This window comes from Poeciliopsis prolifica, unplaced genomic scaffold, assembly GCF_027474105.1.
Source record: "Poeciliopsis prolifica strain line A6 unplaced genomic scaffold, Auburn_PproV2 SCAFFOLD012, whole genome shotgun sequence".
Classification (NCBI taxonomy): domain Eukaryota; kingdom Metazoa; phylum Chordata; class Actinopteri; order Cyprinodontiformes; family Poeciliidae; genus Poeciliopsis; species Poeciliopsis prolifica.
The window spans coordinates 13,784,477-13,803,132 of NW_026562387.1; the positions used below are offsets into that span (position 1 = coordinate 13,784,477).

Below are 18,656 nucleotides of genomic sequence, written 5' to 3' on the forward strand. Positions count from 1 at the left end.
ATGCGTTTTCTTTTTTTTTTCTTTTTTTTTTGTGCTTTTCAAGCATAAAATAATAGATACCCACAAGTTGGTCGGAGCAATCTATAGAAAGATATTAATGGGTAAGCAAAAGTAAAGTTTCATAAAACTAATATAAATTAAAGTGTGGTCTGTTCACACAAAGCTCGTCACTTTCACAGAAAGAATGTGGTAAATTGTGGACATTTGTTACTAAGAACACAAACTTCTGGGAAAAAAAAAATCTATATTCATCAAAAATGAACAGTGAACCCTGAGTCTAACCATGGATTTATAGAAATGCTTATCAAGCAGCAGCAGGATCTACATTCATTTTTTGAACCGAGACACATTACTGCAATTTGAAACAGCAAATCACAACATGTTTCTTGTCAGCATTTCAGTTAAAAGTAAATGACATGTAAGGCCTGAAAGGGACGGTGACACACTGACTCTATTAAGTCCCTACAGAAGTGCTTGGGCTACAACTCACAGGAACTGCAACAAAGAATGTTTATGTGCACAAAATTTTGTTCTTGCATGAGAAAAAAATTGTTGAGCAACTGTAGAAAAAGTATTTTTTGTTTCTAATTACAGAAAAAAAACAGGAATCTTTGTGTAGCCTTTTAAGCTCAAGAGCAAATTTTAGCACCAGCCAATCAGAAGAGATTGTCTGGAGAACAAAAGGCAATTGGAGAACAAAAGGCAATTTTTCAGTACATTTGGTTGGAGAAAGGAATTGTGATTCTTAAGATAATAAGCTAATCATATGAAAATTTGGAATCCAAAACGCTTTGTATAAAAAGCAGTAAATGCTGTGGGACTGTTAACTTGAATCCAGTCATTCATCTATTAAAGTGCATAAAACATCACATAAGCAGGATAGTAAAACACCCAGAAGAATTGTTATTTCCTGAAGTCTCTAAATGTAACAAAATAAGCAGTCTTCTGATTGGTCAGTTTAGACACTGTTCAATCAGTTGAACCTTTTAAGACTGTGTCAAAATTTGTACTTGGCAAGCTTCAGTTTTACATGCAGATGAATATTTTAGTCTTCTACACCTGCACAAACACTTCACTGAAAGACATTTTACTTCAAGACAGAAGCTTGATTTTTCAGTACAAAATATTGCCTTCAAAGTTTTTTTGGTGCAATCTAAAAGTGCAAATATGCTCTGTGCAGTTTATGCATTAACTACTTAAGATGGCAGAAACTACTGTTTCATTTAAAAATAAAGGACTACATAAATATATCCCTGACATTTACCCTACATCAAAAAACATTTAAGATGCAATTTTAGCAGCTGTTAAGTTTAGGATTTAAATCAAAGCGTCTCTGAAGTCACAGCAGCTCCTCGAAGCACACCTCTGCAATCGGCTGCCTCCAGTAACAGAAGGAGCTGAAGTCTGGACAGCTGAAGGTGGCGCACTGCTGAGTGCTTCTCAATGGGAAAACGTGCTCCACCAGCTCGCTCAGCCGGCTGTAGCTGCCAAGTTACAAACAAGCATCACAAGAGAAAATATTAAAACATTTGTATGGGACGAACAGCTGACAGAAAGTGATTTGTCGCTACTTACGATGTTTTATTGCCTTTGGATTGCTCAAGGATCAGCTCCCCCTTAGGATTCACTGTGAATATCCGACACGCGGGCACACCCACTTGTTTGTAGGCAAACACATCCTAATGAGGAAGGGACACAAAAGCAAACAGATGATTTTATACAGACTAAAATAAAAACTTTAATAGTGCAGGAGTAAAAGTATTTCTACTCACATTCGCCCTGTTTCCAAAGGCAGCATAGAAAGGTTGAGTGTTTGAATGGAACAGGTTCTTGATGTCTGTGAGGCATTCGATCTTGAACTTCTCAGGCTTTTTCTCAATGACCTCTCTTAAAGAAAAAAAATATCATAAATGAATCCTCTAACACACTGTAGCTGAGTCTGGAAGCACATAATGCATCTCAAAAACAGATTGAATGCACAGATCTGCATTTTCAAGCTCCAGTTGTAATTTCACTGTGATTTCCTCGCTTTCATGGTGTGATTTTCTCCAGCAGACGCAGATCTCATGTCGGTAAACATCAGCATCTTTGCTGATCAGATAAAAGTCAGAGGATTTCCCACCTGTGGAAGGCAGAGAAGAGGCTGCTTGGTGAAAGCATGAGAGGTCCCTGAGGAAGAAGCGTGCCGCTGTCGTTCACCCAGTGCAGATACCCGCGAGTCATGTCAGCCATGCCGATGGCTCGGGCCGAGCAGTACAGGAACCTGTAGCCGTTCCTGCAACAGTCAGATGTTCGCTGGCTAAGTTGTTTTAGTTTAACATCTCCTGATGTGATCATGGATGCAGACGATCAGTCTTACTCATGCACCGAGTTGTAAAGCTTTGCGATTCCCCGATGAGTCCAGTCTTTGCCGAGCTGAGGCAGAATCTGACCAAAAACATCTGATCTGTAAAGAAATGTGCGAGGACAAAGTTTTCTTGTTTGTTTTCTTTTTTCTTTCTTAATCAGAAACAATTACCAGGTCAAACTATATTTTCTTGTCAATCTAATAAGAATTTTAGATATACCGGCCTATTCTCAGGTATAAGTGGATCCAAAGATCTAAGTAATTTTGAGTGGTGAAGAAGGCTTGAAATTAAAAATGTCTGCTGCTAATCAGAACATGAGAATTTAAATTTGATGGACCGGTTGTTTTACAATCAGTGAACTCGCCGAATTGAAGCAACACCAATCCGATTTGTATCATTATTTGTGACATGAACAAGTTGTTAAAGGAGATGTGGGCAATTAAATTCACCCAAATCCAAAAGTGTATATAATAATAAACTTTGCAAATATGAATTTGATCAGCTGATGGCTTCATGTTCAGTAGCGTGTTCTACACTTTATATTTTTCAGAGAAAAGTGTGGTTATTGTCCGTACTTGGTGATGGTGCCATCGATGTCCGAGATGATGACCTTGTCGTCCCAGTTCCACAGGTAGATGGTTCCTTCGCAGCGACAGGTTCCCTGGTACTGAGTGGTGATGCTGAACGTGACGTCGTTTGGGCCGTCTCTCAGCTTCAGGCTGCCCTGCAAAAGGTAAACAGTTCAGAAGCTGAAATACACCAAATAAATTAGAATATTACTGAGTGAAATACATAATGTAGATAAATTTCACATAGAGTGATGCTATCAATAATGCATATTCTAATTTTATTTATTGTAGATATGAAAATCCAATAAAACTGAATGCTTGCTCTACACGCTTTCCGGTTTACTTTGAAGATAGGGTGAAAGTGAAGCGCAGACTCCTAAGAAGTACCAAGGAATAATGATTCAATAAATATTCTGGTGATTTGTTGCTGTGTGTTGATTTTCACTTGTAAAAAAAAACAAAAACATTTTTAACCTCCTGGAAGCATCCAGAATGTACTTGGTACCTGATTTTTCTTTCATTTCAAAATGCTAAATTGTTGTTTTTCCATAAAACACAGATTCTGAGGAAGAATGGAAGGATTTTATTATTGTTTGGCACACAAGTTAAACCTTTTTCCCACCTGTTTCTGTCTAAGCCACACAGCCCACACTGGTGAACTTACGATCTGATCAGACGACAGACGGAGGGATTTCCTGTAAGAGTGACATGTAGCTGCTCCTTCATTCTGCACGCGCTCAGTGGGTTTTATGGATGGTGCTGCACCATTCAGCTCTTTGGTCTCTTCATCACTGGACCACTCTGAAACTTTCTGCCTGCTGGAGAGAGATGGTGAACAGACACACACACATCATCATCATCATGGGTACAGATGTATCAAATTAAAAGACATAAAAATCTGTCTGAACTTTTCTTTTTCAGAGTGAATTTATTATCAGATAACCTAAGAATTGGCAAGAAGCAGCACCTATTACAGACACCAGAGGGCAGCATATCTACTCAGCCACATTTATAATTCATCATATCCTCTACTTAACACTGCAGATATGTATGCTGATTACCTTTCAAATTTACAATTTGAACAACTTTCTCTGATAATTATGAAGCATGTGAGTTTAATCATCTATTCTACACATACTTTCTGTGTCTCTGCTTCTTAATGAGTTTATTGGTCATAGGTTTATAAGTCACAAGACTTCAGCACTGACTAATATGCTAATCCGTCCTGTGTGGGACTTGTTTACCCAACACAACACGTGTTGACATGTTTTGTATTGTTGTTAGGACTCTGAATGCGGCCCGGCTGCTGACTCACTGGGTTTCTGGGGCCTGGTGGAGGGCAGGGCTCTCTCTGCTCACAGACTCCTGTCTCTCCAACTTGCTCTCAGTTGACAACTAAGAACACAAAGAGAAGGAAGATGATGTAGATATTTTGAAAGTGAGACAGTATAGAGAGCTTATGTAACAAGAAAATGCCTTTACATAACGATGCAAATCTAAAATGATGAGACTGCTGAGGCTTTTGGCCAAAATGTTCCTCATTTGCAATGCAAACTGGAACTCCAGTGTTCTCCACATTTGTTAGTCATAAGGTTTCCACCTGCTTTGTGCTGCTCTTCCTCCAGAACCACCACCGACCAGACTTTTTAGGCATTTTCTCCTTCACCCAGGCTTCTTCTGTCATCTGAAATTGAAATAACTCAATTATGAGAAAGAATTATTCAGGCACCTTGAGAAAAACGCATTAGACCAGACGATACCTTCGGAAGATTTTTCTGGAAAGCTTGCATGCAAAGAATCAAAGGTGCTGCCAGAGTCCAGTTGTAATACCTAAAAAATAAATATATTTTGATTTTTAATCTTAAGATGTTTGAGCAAAAATGTGGAATGGAATAAATGCTGGGCTGATGAGACCCACCGGTTTCCAATTTTGACCACCAAGTTTGGATTGTCGATGATCGCTGGATTCTCGGCAAAGTCATTGTAGGTGATCAGGTGTTCCATGAATTTTTCTAAACAGAAACGGACAGAGGTTCAGTCAACAGATTGTTTTCGAAATTTAATTTTTGATTATTTTGTTTTGTTTCACATTTTAAAATAATTTCTTCTTCCATCTACTAAACGAACAAATTAAAGAGATGTTAGCTGGCACCTCTCCAGTAATGCTGTATAAAACATGTTGAGGCAGTTGTATAAATCCTATTTTTGTCTATGATTCTTAAATTTATTACCACTTTATAGACTTGTTCTTACATTTTTAGGTCAAGTTTTTATTGTGAGGTTGGAAGTTAGGTAAACTTTTATTATACCAGATTTTTTTAATTGTTTATTGTCTTTTATGTTTTATTGGCTCTAATGTGTTCAATTACTGCTATGAACACAAATTTTCCTTTCGAGAAACCATAATTTGTTCTGCATCGGAATTTGTGAATAATAGGCAGATAATGAATACCAGAAACGGCTAAAAACAGGAGTTTACAACTGAAAGCTTTCTTTTTCTATAAAAAAATATTTCAAAATTAGGATTACATAGAAAAATATGGTTTAGAAAGAACAATAAAATAAGGGTAAATGTCTAAAAGCAAGCAGTAATAATAAGGCATGTTTCTTCGCTGAATCTTCATCTTACAGCTTCTGTGCTGTTTCACATTTGAAACTCCTTCCAATCAAAAACGTTTGTACACACCCGGCAGGAGCATGCTAAACTAAAACAAATTAAAAACCTTCCCCACAATACTCTGCCGCAAAACTTCTTACTGAAATTGTTCAAAAGGCTAAAAGATTATTTTAAATGGAAATACAAACCTTGCTTAAGAGATCAGATTAACAAAAATTATATACTTAATAATAGTTCTCTCTCTCTTTTGTGGAGATGCAGTGTGAAGAGAGGGGGAGTAGATAACGGGTCTAGAAAAACTAAAGCAGTTGCTCACAATGAATACTGTAAAGCAGCGATAGCTATAGTTCATAATAAAGACAACCTGTCACCTTTTGAGATCTCTGAGTTTTCGCCCACGCCTCCACACAGGGACAGCGAAACATCAGGCAGGTCACTCGCTGAGTCGGACAGACACTCTGTTCCACTGTCTGCCGCTGCGCTCCCCACTGACTGGGGGGACTGGGACCCGGAGCGCCGACCCGTCTCCTCCCAGTGCTTAGGTACCGGCTCAGTCTCACTGGAATACGGACAGTTCAAATTCAGATATTAAAACCATAGGAATTGCGCAGTTCATGTCACGTCTGCTGGGATTTTATTCATTTACATTCAAGGCTGGTTATAAATGCATTGAAATCTCAAAAAATGTCCTGTTTTGCACCTTTTTGGGAAGTAACGAGCAGCAATGTCCGGCTCAAGGGCGCTCAGGTCCTCCAGGTAAATATCCTCAGGCCCTTGGTGTTGGCTCCTCTTCCTCACAACTTCTCAACAAAGAGAAAAAAAAAACTCTGAATGTCTTCATAGCAATGACAGATTTCACTTTGTTTCACTTCCTTTTCTTTTTTTACTTCTGCATGTGAACGAAGAGGAGTCCCAGACGAGAGTCTGAACTAAGGACCCAAACAGAAACCACATCCTTCCTGTTAGCATCCACATACATTCAAACTGGGTGTAGTTGTTGTCTCATACAGAAATCTGGAGGAAGTCAGCTCAGACATTATCAACTTTCTGTCTTCAATGTTTCTTTTGAGACAATAAATGTGTTGAACTGGATTAAAATGCCTTCTCATTATGTCTGTTTTGTTCTGAAAAGTACAAAAAGCATTGAAATTTTCTAGAGCAGGGCAAAGAGACTGCTACCTTTCCTTTTGATGGGTGAGTCTGTGGTCTTAGATGCAGCTTTTGCATCAGAACATCCTGTCAGAGGCTCTCCAGCTTCACTGCTTCCTGTACTGGGAACAGAACCGCTGTTCCTGCGACTAGGAGGCGAAGACGTCCACCTTGGCTTCAGTACGTTATTTGAGTCGGAGTTCGAGATTGCAGGACTTGATTGAGAGGAAAAGCTGCTCGTCTTTCTATCTGAAAAGTCTTGCTTATTTTTTGCACCATGTGATTCAGGGAGCTGTGGGCTGCAGCTGCACTGACAAGGCTTAACGGTCCGAGGTTCTGGCTTCACGATGTTACAAACCGACTCTGATGAGCTCTGTTGGACAGTCGGCTCGTCCTCCATGGCCGCTGAGCTCAGAATTACTCTGAAATGTGTGCTCTCTGACGGGGTGATGCTCAGTGTCTTTGTCTCAGACTTTTTGTTGACCTAGACACAGACAAAGGAAGTTAAAATACAGAAACACATCATTAAAACTTGTTTTGAGTAAGTCTTTGTGTGGTAGAAGTGAGAGCATCGTTGTAACTTTATGATCCGTACCTTTGTTGATTCAGGAAGCTCCCCCCAGCTCCACTGCATGTGTGACTCAGACCTAAACATGCTCTCTGTCGGCTTCACCATCAGCTCAGAGTCACTTTTGGGCGAGGCTGGTTCGGACAGAGTCCTGATGCAAGCAAAACACAAGTTTCCACTGAGTCAGCTCCCAGGACCTCAAGGGAGAGTTTTGTTTTCTTTTATTTGCCTGACTTATTATAATTACAGCTGCTTTTAAAAATATTCACCACTATTGAACATTATTACTCTGTGTGGTAGAGCAAATCAAAGAAGTGAGTAAATGTGACTCACCAGTGAAAGAAAAGCTGTCGACAAATAAATCTAAAATGTCTTGGAAATGTCACAAAGACTTTTCAAAACAACATACTTTTAATTTAACCAGAGTATCTGCAGGTTTCAACAAGTTAAATGTAAGACCTTTTTAGTATCAGCTTTAATTGGGGATGATTGGGGGATCCTGCTGCTTTTTATGGGCTGAAACAGACTTTGTCTAGCCAACTGGTGATACATTTGCACTCACCCATGAAGATGTCTGCATATAAATCTAACATCTAGAAGCTGGACTTTTTTGCCTTTTTCTCCATCGAATGAGATTGAGAGTATCTGAGAATATTTTTTTTCAAACCTTACCGCTGTTCTTTGTTGGATTTAGGTTTGGATTTTTATTAGGCCCTGAGGAGGAAGGGATGAAATGGATTTGTCTAAAAGATACTGGATAGTTTCTCTGGAGGAATGGAATTGGTCTCTCTGATTAATGCTCCCTGGCTTATTGTGTTCTTTGGCGTTCATGATGCATTTTCACTAATGTTCAGATCTCTGAGGCCTTTAAGACTAAGATTAAATAACCCAAAAGTAGACCATGTTCACCATTTTCTTTCAACTTCAAAATTATGACTCACTCTGTGTTCTGCTCCATACATTTTAATGAAATTGATATCTTAGTGGTCGTATCATGCCAAAATGTGAAACTTCGGGAGGTGTAAGAACGTTTTGTGCATGGAAAGAAAAGTTCATACATGGGGCAGGGAGACCAGTCCCCATCAGAGAAAGGGTAGCTGTCCCATTCCAGGGAGGTGAGAGGCGAGTGCTGCCTCTGCTCCACATTGTCCTTCACTATTGACAGCGATGATGCCCTGATGATAGAGAATAGTGTTAGTAACACAGTCTCTAAACAGCAGATCAGAGTTCAGTTTATGTTCACCTTCCGCTGTTTGCATGCTGCTCCTCATCTGAGCTGCACTCACACAGCTCCTGCTCTCCTCCTGCACACGTCGGCTCCTCCTTACGTGGCTCAGCTTTGTGCTTCCTCCTGCGCCGCCTCTTCTTCCTTCCAGATGAGGTTGAGCAAGGCTGGGGATTTGCCGAGTCTGGCTCTGGGACAACAGGGGGCTGGCAGCTCTCTGTGGACCCTGAACATCTGGCTTCCCTGCTCCGGAGCAGAACCTCCTCAGTGGGGATGGGTGACGTCACCAAGTGGGCAGGAATTATCTCCTATTTTAAAAAGTATATTTACACAATGACCACAAAAGACAATGCCTTGGAAAGGTTTTCAAACCTGTCACATTACAAGCTTTTCACAGGAATTGCATGTAACAGACCAACACAAAGTAGCACATCGCTGAGAAGTGAAGAGAAAATTATGGTAAATGTATCTGAAACCCTTCTCACTTATGGAAGTGAGAAGGGTTTGCCTTTTCACTTCTTCACTTCTCACTTCTTATTGAAGTGAGAAGGGCCCAGTGCAACTGTTTTTTTATTTGTAAATTTAAGGGGAATTGTGCAACAGCGGGACTGTTGACATGGCATTTAATAGTCCTGCACTCTGCAAATGTAGCAAAAGGCGCCGAAGTTTTGCAAAGACATTTTATTTTCTCTGTGTGCAACGCTGGTGGAAAAAAACACTTGCAGATGTTTTTGGAAAATGTTTTTAAAACCATGTCATTTTACTTCCATTTCACAATTACTCGCTATTTTGTTCGGTACTGTCACATAAAGCCTTGATAAAACACACAGATGTTTCTGAATGTAAGGTGGCACAAGATGAAAGAGCTTTGTGGGATTCATATTTTTGCAAGTTATTATAAAGGTGAAACATAGTAAAACAAGTCATTGTAATTAAAAAGTGCAAAACTCACATTGCTCCGCTCTGCCTCTTGCACAAAAAAGGCCTCTCCATTGTCTCCGAGCTTCATGTGCAGCTCCACAGGTTCTCCATTGATCTCTATGTCAATCTGCAGAATCAGAGTTTCACAACAACACAGCACCTTACAGTGAGGCACACTCAGATTGCTTCAGGTTGAAACAAACAACAATGAGGCTTAACAGAAAACCACAATCTTAGCATAGTTCTGTGCCCCAGATTTACCTGAAGTTTTGAGCTGAGCCACAGAAAACGGACGGACAATTTTTACCTGCGCATTAAGCAAAAATGCATGCACATAGCATGCAGCTGAAATAGTTTGTTCACATCTAAAGCATGAGAAATGTTACATGAAGATATTATCTTAAACCCAATCAAATTGTAAGATACAGAAATTTCACAGTAGTGAAATACAAGGCAAATGTGTTTTCTCCCATGTGCCTTCTCTACAGAAATGAATGCTTTAAACCACCAGTGAAACCCACAGACTACTTCTCCTGCACAGTGTACCACTCACAGCAGATGATATTACTTTTTTTGAATGGGGCAAACTGAGAATTGAGTTTTAGCTTCTTCTTCCCTACAAAGTACTCAGTAGGCTGCTCCAGAGTCTATGGGTACGGGAGAGAGGAAACATTTTTGTTGTGGGCTTCAAAACAAATAGCTGCTTTACACTCTATGAATTGTTGGCTGTAGTTATCTTTATGTGAAACGTTACATTAGACTTGGTCCAAGTGGCTAGTGTCCAAAAGTTGTGCTAAGTAAAAGTAGCACTACTTGAATATATTTTTAGTCCAGTTAAAGTACAAAGTTGTCATCCAACAATTTACTCAAGACTAAAACCGCATTTGTTAAAACTGGCTGCAATTACTGAGTAACTGTGAATACACTGTCTGGCTTACTTGGTGAATAATTATGTATATACAACTTTTGGAATTATTAAAGAAACAAATAAGAATAGAAATAAAACATTTTATCATCATGATAAAATAAATTCAGGCAAAAGGAATCACAGAATGCCCCTTTTATGCAATCTATAGCTTTGACACCTGATACTTATGTTAAGTAATGCATACATATGTAATGATAGTGCAAAGTACTTCTCAATCTTGTTAGCAAGATTAGGCAAATTCATCTCCATATAGCAAAATTTTCCCAAAAGACTCTGAAGAGATCCCAAAAAGCTGCAAGCATTTGATTTAAACCATTATTAGGAACCCACCACTTTCTCCCTGGAGCGTAGGACTCCTAGTTTTCCGAAGCGGACGTGGAAAGGAGAGCAGTGGAACGTCCCATCAGGCTGTCGGACCACAATCACGTCAATGCAGCCTGACAGGGTGGCCTGATTGATTCCTTTGTACAACTCCTTCACCGTCACCAGAACCTGGCCTGCCAGCTGCCCCACATAGTTCATGGTGTTCACCTGTAAGAAAAATAAGGTGAATGGAACTAAAAATACTAATTTTTAGTTCCATTTGACTAAACTCTGACTATAAGATATGTTTTTTTTATTTCTTTTTTTTTATTATTTTGGCCTATCAGGTCACTGACTCTGTAAGATGGCTGCTGTTGCTTAGAATAGCTTGTCCCTAAACACACTGGTTCTGTTCCATTTCCCTTTCAAATGGACCAGAAATGATCAGGATTTAATCAGGGGCTCTGCTACAGCAACTAAGGACGTAGAGGTGAGAGGTCCAAAATATTCTAGAAATCAACTCAACTTGGATCGAATATTTGAAGTGATAGCTCAGAAGTTTGAAGTCGCTGCGGACAACACTCTTAGCATCTCAACTTATTATAAATCCAGCTTAGTTGGATTTATAATAAAGATGAAGTCTGCAAACTGAAAGTGTTTTCAATTTTGCTTCCTCTGCATTTACAGGAAAGCCAGATTATTTTCACGGTAAATTGGGGTTAGAGGTGGTGCACCACTGCCTCTGACAAGATTAACTGTCTCACAGATAATTAGAACCAAACAAGTAGAGCTAAAACAGACTTTGCAATGACATACCTTGACTGCAGATCATTTCTAACCTTGACAGAAAATTTGCTTAATTTTGTAATTCATTTTTTTTTTGGTATCTCATAACAAACAGCAACATTAATCTGTGATTTAACTAAATTGAGGCCAGTTTCTTCTTAAATGTTGATTTGAGTTGGGCAACAGGTCAAAAGGCTTTTACAGTTTTTTTTTCTTTCTTTTCAGTGATAATAAATGGGCCTCCTTGCAAAATTTGGCTTATAAGACAATTTAAATAGTTTTAAATTATACTAAGCATATAAAATCTAATAAAAGAAAAACTTATTTTGGAACAGAAAGGAGCACTTTGTAATATCTATGACCCATTTTTTAAAATTAAATCTTATTGAAAAGAAGCTTCAAGCGCCTTGGCTGCTGGTCTGTTTGATTAATTAATTCAACTTTTGCCAATGGTTTCATGAAGATCCAGAACCAAAGAGCTGCGCTGGTCCAAACTGGGTCACAAGTATTTTTAGTACTTTGGGCTCAGTTTTCAACTGGGTCTGTCACAAAAAACTGCTGCTCTCCTCTCTTTATGTATTTTGACAGTTTAGTTTGAAAGTAAAGGAACAATGTTCTAACAGCAAGCCGAAATACAACAGTTCACAGCCAAAACTTAATATGACACCATTGGTATCAAGTCTTTTACATATTCAACATACTTTCAGTTCTAAAGTGAAGACTTCCTCTTATTCTGCATCAAAACCAAACAATCTACGGCATACAGAGAAGAAGCAGAAAATTATTACTTCCATGTCAGGTTTATATGTTTTGGGTGCTTCAGGGAGTGTGTCTGCAAATATCTGTTTATGTCATTTCTGGCTTGAAACTGTCTAAATGCAGCCAGATAAAACAGAAAACACTTCAGAAAGTGTGTTAATCTTACTGATAAAAGGAAATGCACAAAAACAACTTAATTATTCTTACAATATTTAGAGTAATCTATGTCTAGGTTTTGTTGGAAAACTAATTTTGGGTCCTATTACTTAACACTGTGTAAAGTGGCTTCAGTCCACTTTTGACTTGAAACAAAACAAACAAGGTACCTAAAATTCTGGTCTAATTGGACTATGACATTAAGACCTCACCTTTAAGCAAACAACTAAAAATTTCATAATACAAATTATTATCTGAATTAACGATAAAAATAATTTCATAAGTATGATGAGGCAAGTCTGGCTGAACCTCACTGAAAAGGACATTACAAAACACTTCCATAGAACAAAATATTAAGAATATTAAGTGTTTTCTTCAGAAAATGTAGTCAGGCTTTGTGAAAGACTCTCCTAAAATCTTAACAAATAAGGGTAATATTTTCAAGCCTGTGTCACCACTGCTCCCAACACACCTTCCTTTTTCTGCCTTTAGTTTATCACTAAAAGACAGCACTGACAAAAGTATATGTTTCCACCAAGTTCAGAAGTTTTGATTGCAAGCAGGTTTCCTGTAAACTGTTCAATACATTGTAATGTAACTCACAAATAACCTCACAAGCAAGTACACCTTGTTCACTCCTGTTAAAAATGATAAAAAAAATGAACAATAAGAGGTTTAGGGAATTAAAGTCTAAACCGTTCAAGACATGTTTAGTCTTTCTTTCAAGGTTTAATCAATTCAATTTGGTCATTATTTTTTGTTCCCTTATTCTGACAACCATACAACATTTGTTTCTACAATGACAGAGATTCACAGAGGAAGAAAAGAAGACGTCTCCTCGTCAAAAGCAAAGCCATGGTTTGAACTAACCAGAGTCCACGGGGTCTTAAGGTGCAGCTGTTGGTTCTTCTGCTGCTCTGCAGGTGTCCTTCCCGAGACCTCCATTTTACATCAGCATCATTAAGGTAAACTACAAACTTTTCCACTACAGCATTTTCCTCTGCTAGCCTCCTCTTCTCAGTGCCACAGCTTCTTAGAACCTTCTGATTGAACTTTGAGTTAAAATTACCCCCAACCTGAACTCTAAAATGCTTACATAACTTGGCACTAGGCCCCAGGCACCACCATCCTGTGGACCAGAAATCTCTTTAAACATTGCAAAACAGCTTGAAGGCACAATTTACTCTTTTTAATTGAGTAATAGTTTAATCGCTTGAAAGAGTTGGATGTTGGTACCATTATGGACTAAAAGAACTCGTTCAGTTTTCCGATGTCATGACAGGTAAGAAATTTCTTACAGTGATGATAGGACAACAAACTTGGCTGCCTAATAATTAAAAATAGAGTTACATCAAGAGCCAGAGTCTTCTATACTGATGACATTACACTGTGAGCAATGTGCTTCCCCTGCACATTACAGTAGACCTGATCAATAAAAATTTAATAGACAAAGCAGATATGTCTGTTGTTGCACACTAAGCCACCCCAGACAACTCTGCATTATGTTTAGTTGAAATTTGACTACCTAGTGTGGTGCCATCCTATAATAATGTGAGGTTTAGGAAATAAATCCTTTTTACTTCCTAAATACTATCAAATGCTATTTTTTGCATTAGAATAGTCTCTCAGCTAGAAACACTTTTTGCCAGAGGATAATGGGGAAAAATCTTGGACTCAACAGAAAGAACAACAACAAAAAATTGTCAATAGACAAGCCATGGAAGCTGTTTGTGAGCATAAAGTTAAGCAGCTAAGAAACTGCTTTTTTATTTCTTACTTGTTCACCATCAGCACTGATGCCTGATGAGGCATTAACTGCTCTTCCTGTTTTTTTCTGTGACAAATAAATGAGAAAATGTTCAACTGCAGATGGTATCAGTATTTTTACTTTCCCTTAATTAACCTGGTGGTCTCTGTAATAGAAAATGTCATTTTAGCCTTATTTGATCTTTAATGGAACTGATGATACTTTTTTTTTTTTACCAGTTATTTACTGACTATATCAGCTTTTTCTTGTATTTCTACAAGATGTGTTTCTCCATTAAAGAAATTTCCAGATGTTTTAGATGTTTCTGCAGCTGTGATAGTAAAAGAGACATGAAGACATCTTGGGTAAAATGCTTAACCTGGCAATTGTCTTAAAAGACTGATGTGTGGAATGTAGTTTGCACCCATGAGTAACTGACAAAGAAAAATTTCTCCTGAAATTCTTATCAGTTCTCTTTCCTGCCATAAAATCATCCCCTCCAAGAGGCAAGGGACAGTTCATGAGGTGGGGGTAAGGATTGTGTTTGTGGTCCATCTGGTAATAGAGATCAGACTTTGGGTGGGTCTTTTTCTTTCTGCGACTATATAACGATATAATGTGTGTTTTTCAGGGCTCTTCTCCTGACTGCGTTCAGTGAGATGGGTCTTTGAACGCTTTTGCCTTCGAATAAAGAAACTTAAAGACAAAGATTAATATTTCTCTTATTATTGAAACAGATTCTCATTCTTTGATAAATAAAATTTCCATAACATCTTCAACTCCAGTCCTGAGCACACCTGGCTCCAACATTAGTTCTTTAGTAAAGCTCTGTAGAACTTGACTGCATGCCAGTGAGGTAGGTTAGCCTTTTAATTCAAGCATATGTGACAAGGAACACATCTAAAAGTTGCATGACTCTGTTGCTCGAGGAATGCAGTTGAAGACCACTGCATTAACCACATCATAACATTTGCTTTGGGTGACTTTTCTGGGCATAACAACATACAGTGTTGTGGGAAAACTACCTGCAGATCACCAGCTGATCTGCAGTTCTAGCTGCATGACAGACAATGTTCTAGTAATGTAATATTGTTCAAAGCGTTTTACAGCACTGCTTTTAAACCCATTAAAATGTTTTTATTAATAGTTCTCCCAAAAAAAAATGACCCAGTTTTCAAACTTCAACATCAGTTAATTCACGGCATCACTGAACTTTAGCTTTGACTGGGAAACTCTGGATCTAAACTAACACCACAACAGAGTGAAAGTAAGAAGACGCAGGAGAAAACCATACCTCTTGTTACCACTGAAATAAATGTCAACCTACATCCTCTATTATAAACATGTTTTTATTTGAAAACAAACATTTGAAACATTTATTCTCTTCATTGCAAGAGACATTAAGCCACATTTACTCTTTCAAAAATAACTGTCTGTTATATCAGCCTTACTGCATTCTAATTTGAGAGTTTATTTTTGGGTCCTCGGAGGGTTACAACACAAAGTGCCCTATACTTTATCAAAGAAGTCCAGCACAACAGGTCCCATCTACTCCCTCCCTACTGACTCTTAAGAAGTGTTAATCTCATTAACAGGATTAGGCCAAGTCTAGCTTTCCCTGTCTCTGCACGTTTCTCCTACTGACTGGACAGCTTCCCCATGTGACTGTAGGACAGCCATGGCTGCTTTTGTCCCCCTGAGTTTGTGACTGTTATTTCCAGCAAATGGCTTATGACTAATTTAATGTAGTTATTCACTGGATAAGTCAGTTGTAACTGAAAAGAAAATCACAGATTATATATGTTATTGTGTGTTTATACAGTTGTGTTTTTCCGGAGGTAGTTGGGTAATTTGAAAGTAACAAATTAATCAACACATTCAGCAATAGTGTGCTTTCCTGTGTCATCTGATTTCTGGGAAATAACCTGCATCAGCCAGCACAGAATGAGAGTAAATGTTTACGCTTATCATCATATCATCTTATTTACGTGTAAACAACACAATCTACCTGTAATGTGAGTGGACATTTTTCAATTAAACGTAGCTTAATAAAACGCTTGGATGCTTATCTCCAGAGAGGTTTTTCGTAGTCTAACAGGAGTTTTTATGAGAAGACGAAACAAAGTAATAACTAAGACGTAACGTGCATTTCTTTTACGTAAAGAATAAGTTCACCTGTGAGCTGGAATCGGTTTAGTTCAAATTCACGGCTCGAAACTTTAAACGCTGCTTTTAAATCGGAAACCCTTCCGTGACGTCAGAGACGGGAACCAGAGTTTTCGCTCATTTTCTGAGCCTGTTAACGGAGCGCGTACATCTTCTTACCTGCAGGGAATGGAGGTTCTCCGGTAGCAGGCAAACACACGGTCCGTCTATCTGTTCCTCCGACCGGCGGCACTTGTCTGTTTCCGCCGCTCCTCGCCCTTCTGCTGCAGAGTCTGTTGATGGTCACGTGACCGACACGCGCTGATGCGGCAGCGTCGCGCAAGGACAGGTGATGGACCTGGTCAGAGCAGAGCGCGTCCTTCCCCACAGTTACGTCACCTAGAATAGCCACCACATTATACTGAACTGCGACACCTTGTTACATAATTACCTTTGGGTCAGACTTTCTTGAATGAACTGAAAAGAGATTTTGTGGCACCAAATAAATAATGAATAAAAGTCATCAGATGGAACGCTTAGAATTAAATGAAAAAGATTAAAAAAAAAAAAAAAAAAAGACAAGGGCCTCATGTTAACAGTTTCAATTGTAAGAAAAAAAAGGTTTCATGAAGTTTGGCTTTTAATCACACTTGAAAGTTTTTGGATTGATTACATTTACGAATTTAAATGTCATTAACAGAAATATTCTCTTGGTATATTCAAATTTATTTACATACTGTGATCAAAAACAGGATTAGAAACAACAACAAATAGAGCATGATGCAGTCTGCTCTATTTCTTGCAGACTGCATCAACGAGTTGCAGTCTGCATTCAATTTGATTTCAAAACTTGCATTTATTTGTGCAATGAAACAAAATGTAAAGAGTTCATTCATTTCAGTGAGTTAATTTATTTATGCTTTCTGATCCAAGAACAGAAGTCATACTCAGCCGCCAAACAGGAAACCTGCAGAAGGTGGATTGTCAAGGCTTTATTCCAAAATAGATCAACTGCACAGACACATTGCAAAATAGAAAAATGTTGATGTGGATGAAAAAGAAGCTGTGTGTCGGGCTTTTGTAGAAAGATGGAAACACAATGTCCTATTCACACGTTCTGCTGAGGGAAGTATCTGTTTTCAGTTCCCCAAAAAAGTCAAAGTAAACCTTGTGAAAAATCCAGGTTTGTCTGTGTTGTTGTGGAAGCTGAAATTCCAAAATATATCAACTTCAGATGTGAGGTAACAAAATTCTTCCATTCCATCTTTACAATTGTCACTGTTTTATTGTATGTGAACAAAAATTAAACAATAACACTGTAAAACTAACTTATTTCCTCACTAAGTTTCTGGTGAAACAGCACAATGTGTGATATGTGTTTTCTCTGTTCATCTGCTTTAGGCCTCTTTTCTACGTTTTCTGACAGATAAGCTCTTGCCCATTGCAAACAAAAAACAAAAAAATCAACATAGAGATGTGTGAATTCCAAAAATCCCACTTGGTTACAATTTTTATTTTTAAAAAAAAATTATCATTAACATATTTCTATGTCAAAAAAAATTCTGTGGTGTTTTAGGCTGTTTTGGCTTCTGTCTCAGTAGAGGATAACTTCTCCAACAGAATTTCTTTAGGATCCACTGATCGGTCTGACTGTGAAGACTTTGTGTCTGTTGAGGCATCATCCGTCTTCGTTTCTGTTTCCAACCCCCTGCTGCTGCTGCCTTCCTTTTTGTCTTCCATCCTTTTAGCAGGATCTCTAGCTACAGACTCTGCAAGAGGATATTTCTTAGTTAAACAAACCGTCCTGTACTGTACAGATGACTCTTGCTCATATAAGTCTGCTCACCTTTTTGTTTTGGGTTTTTCCTTCCTGTGACTGAGGTTTTCATTTTTTCTTCTGGAGTATTTGGGTTGAAAACCACATTTCCTTCAGCATCAGTCCAGTAGGAGGTCACGCCCAAGTCGGGCGTCCCCTCTGAGATCTCGAGCTGGACGAAGAACAAATGAGGTAAAACATTTTCATATAATGAAGCTCTTCAGATAGATTGAATCATCATAAAGTCATTAAAAATTGATATCATACTTACCCATTCACTGAGGTCTGACCTGTCAGTGATGACCAAGCTGCTCAATATATTAATGTGAATGCATTTTTTGCCAATAAATGGTGCTTTCGAAGTGCTTAATATTTTCTATCAGCAAATCTGCAGCAATTATGTTTTTATACTGTTTGTCTTAAAATGCTTGCTGAAGTTTGTTGAAGAGGAAATCGGTCTGACTTTATCTTCTTCACACACTGATCTCATGTATTTTATTCCAGATTGTCTATATATACAGGGTTCTTACATATGGCCCAGATGTTTTTGCTGCAAGCCGTTCAGATTACAAGTAAGAATCATTGGAGGAAGAGCTGAATTATAAAGAAAATAGAATAT

At 38.4% G+C, this 18,656-nt stretch overlaps 1 protein-coding gene across 2 annotated transcripts; it reads right to left on the bottom strand.

Moving 5' to 3' along the window:
• Positions 1-87: 87 nt before the first annotated feature.
• LOC129364829 (phosphatidate phosphatase LPIN2-like) lies at positions 88-16,482 on the bottom strand. 2 transcript variants are annotated; one of them, XM_055037728.1, is made up of 20 exons: positions 16,402-16,482; positions 10,656-10,856; positions 9,429-9,524; positions 8,495-8,784; positions 8,310-8,426; positions 7,279-7,402; positions 6,714-7,167; positions 6,235-6,334; positions 5,906-6,093; positions 4,836-4,929; positions 4,678-4,747; positions 4,518-4,601; positions 4,233-4,312; positions 3,582-3,732; positions 2,924-3,072; positions 2,360-2,446; positions 2,123-2,275; positions 1,773-1,887; positions 1,576-1,679; positions 88-1,484 (listed from the first exon to the last, which is right to left on the bottom strand). In XM_055037728.1, the coding sequence occupies exons 2-20, from the start codon at positions 10,845-10,847 to the stop codon at positions 1,340-1,342; spliced, it is 2,793 nt and encodes a 930-aa protein (XP_054893703.1). In that variant the 5' UTR covers positions 10,848-10,856; positions 16,402-16,482; the 3' UTR covers positions 88-1,339. The 2 variants fall into 2 exon arrangements, with proteins under 2 accessions (XP_054893703.1, XP_054893702.1); XM_055037727.1 differs by having other exon boundaries at positions 3,582-3,735.
• Positions 16,483-18,656: the final 2,174 nt, after the last annotated feature.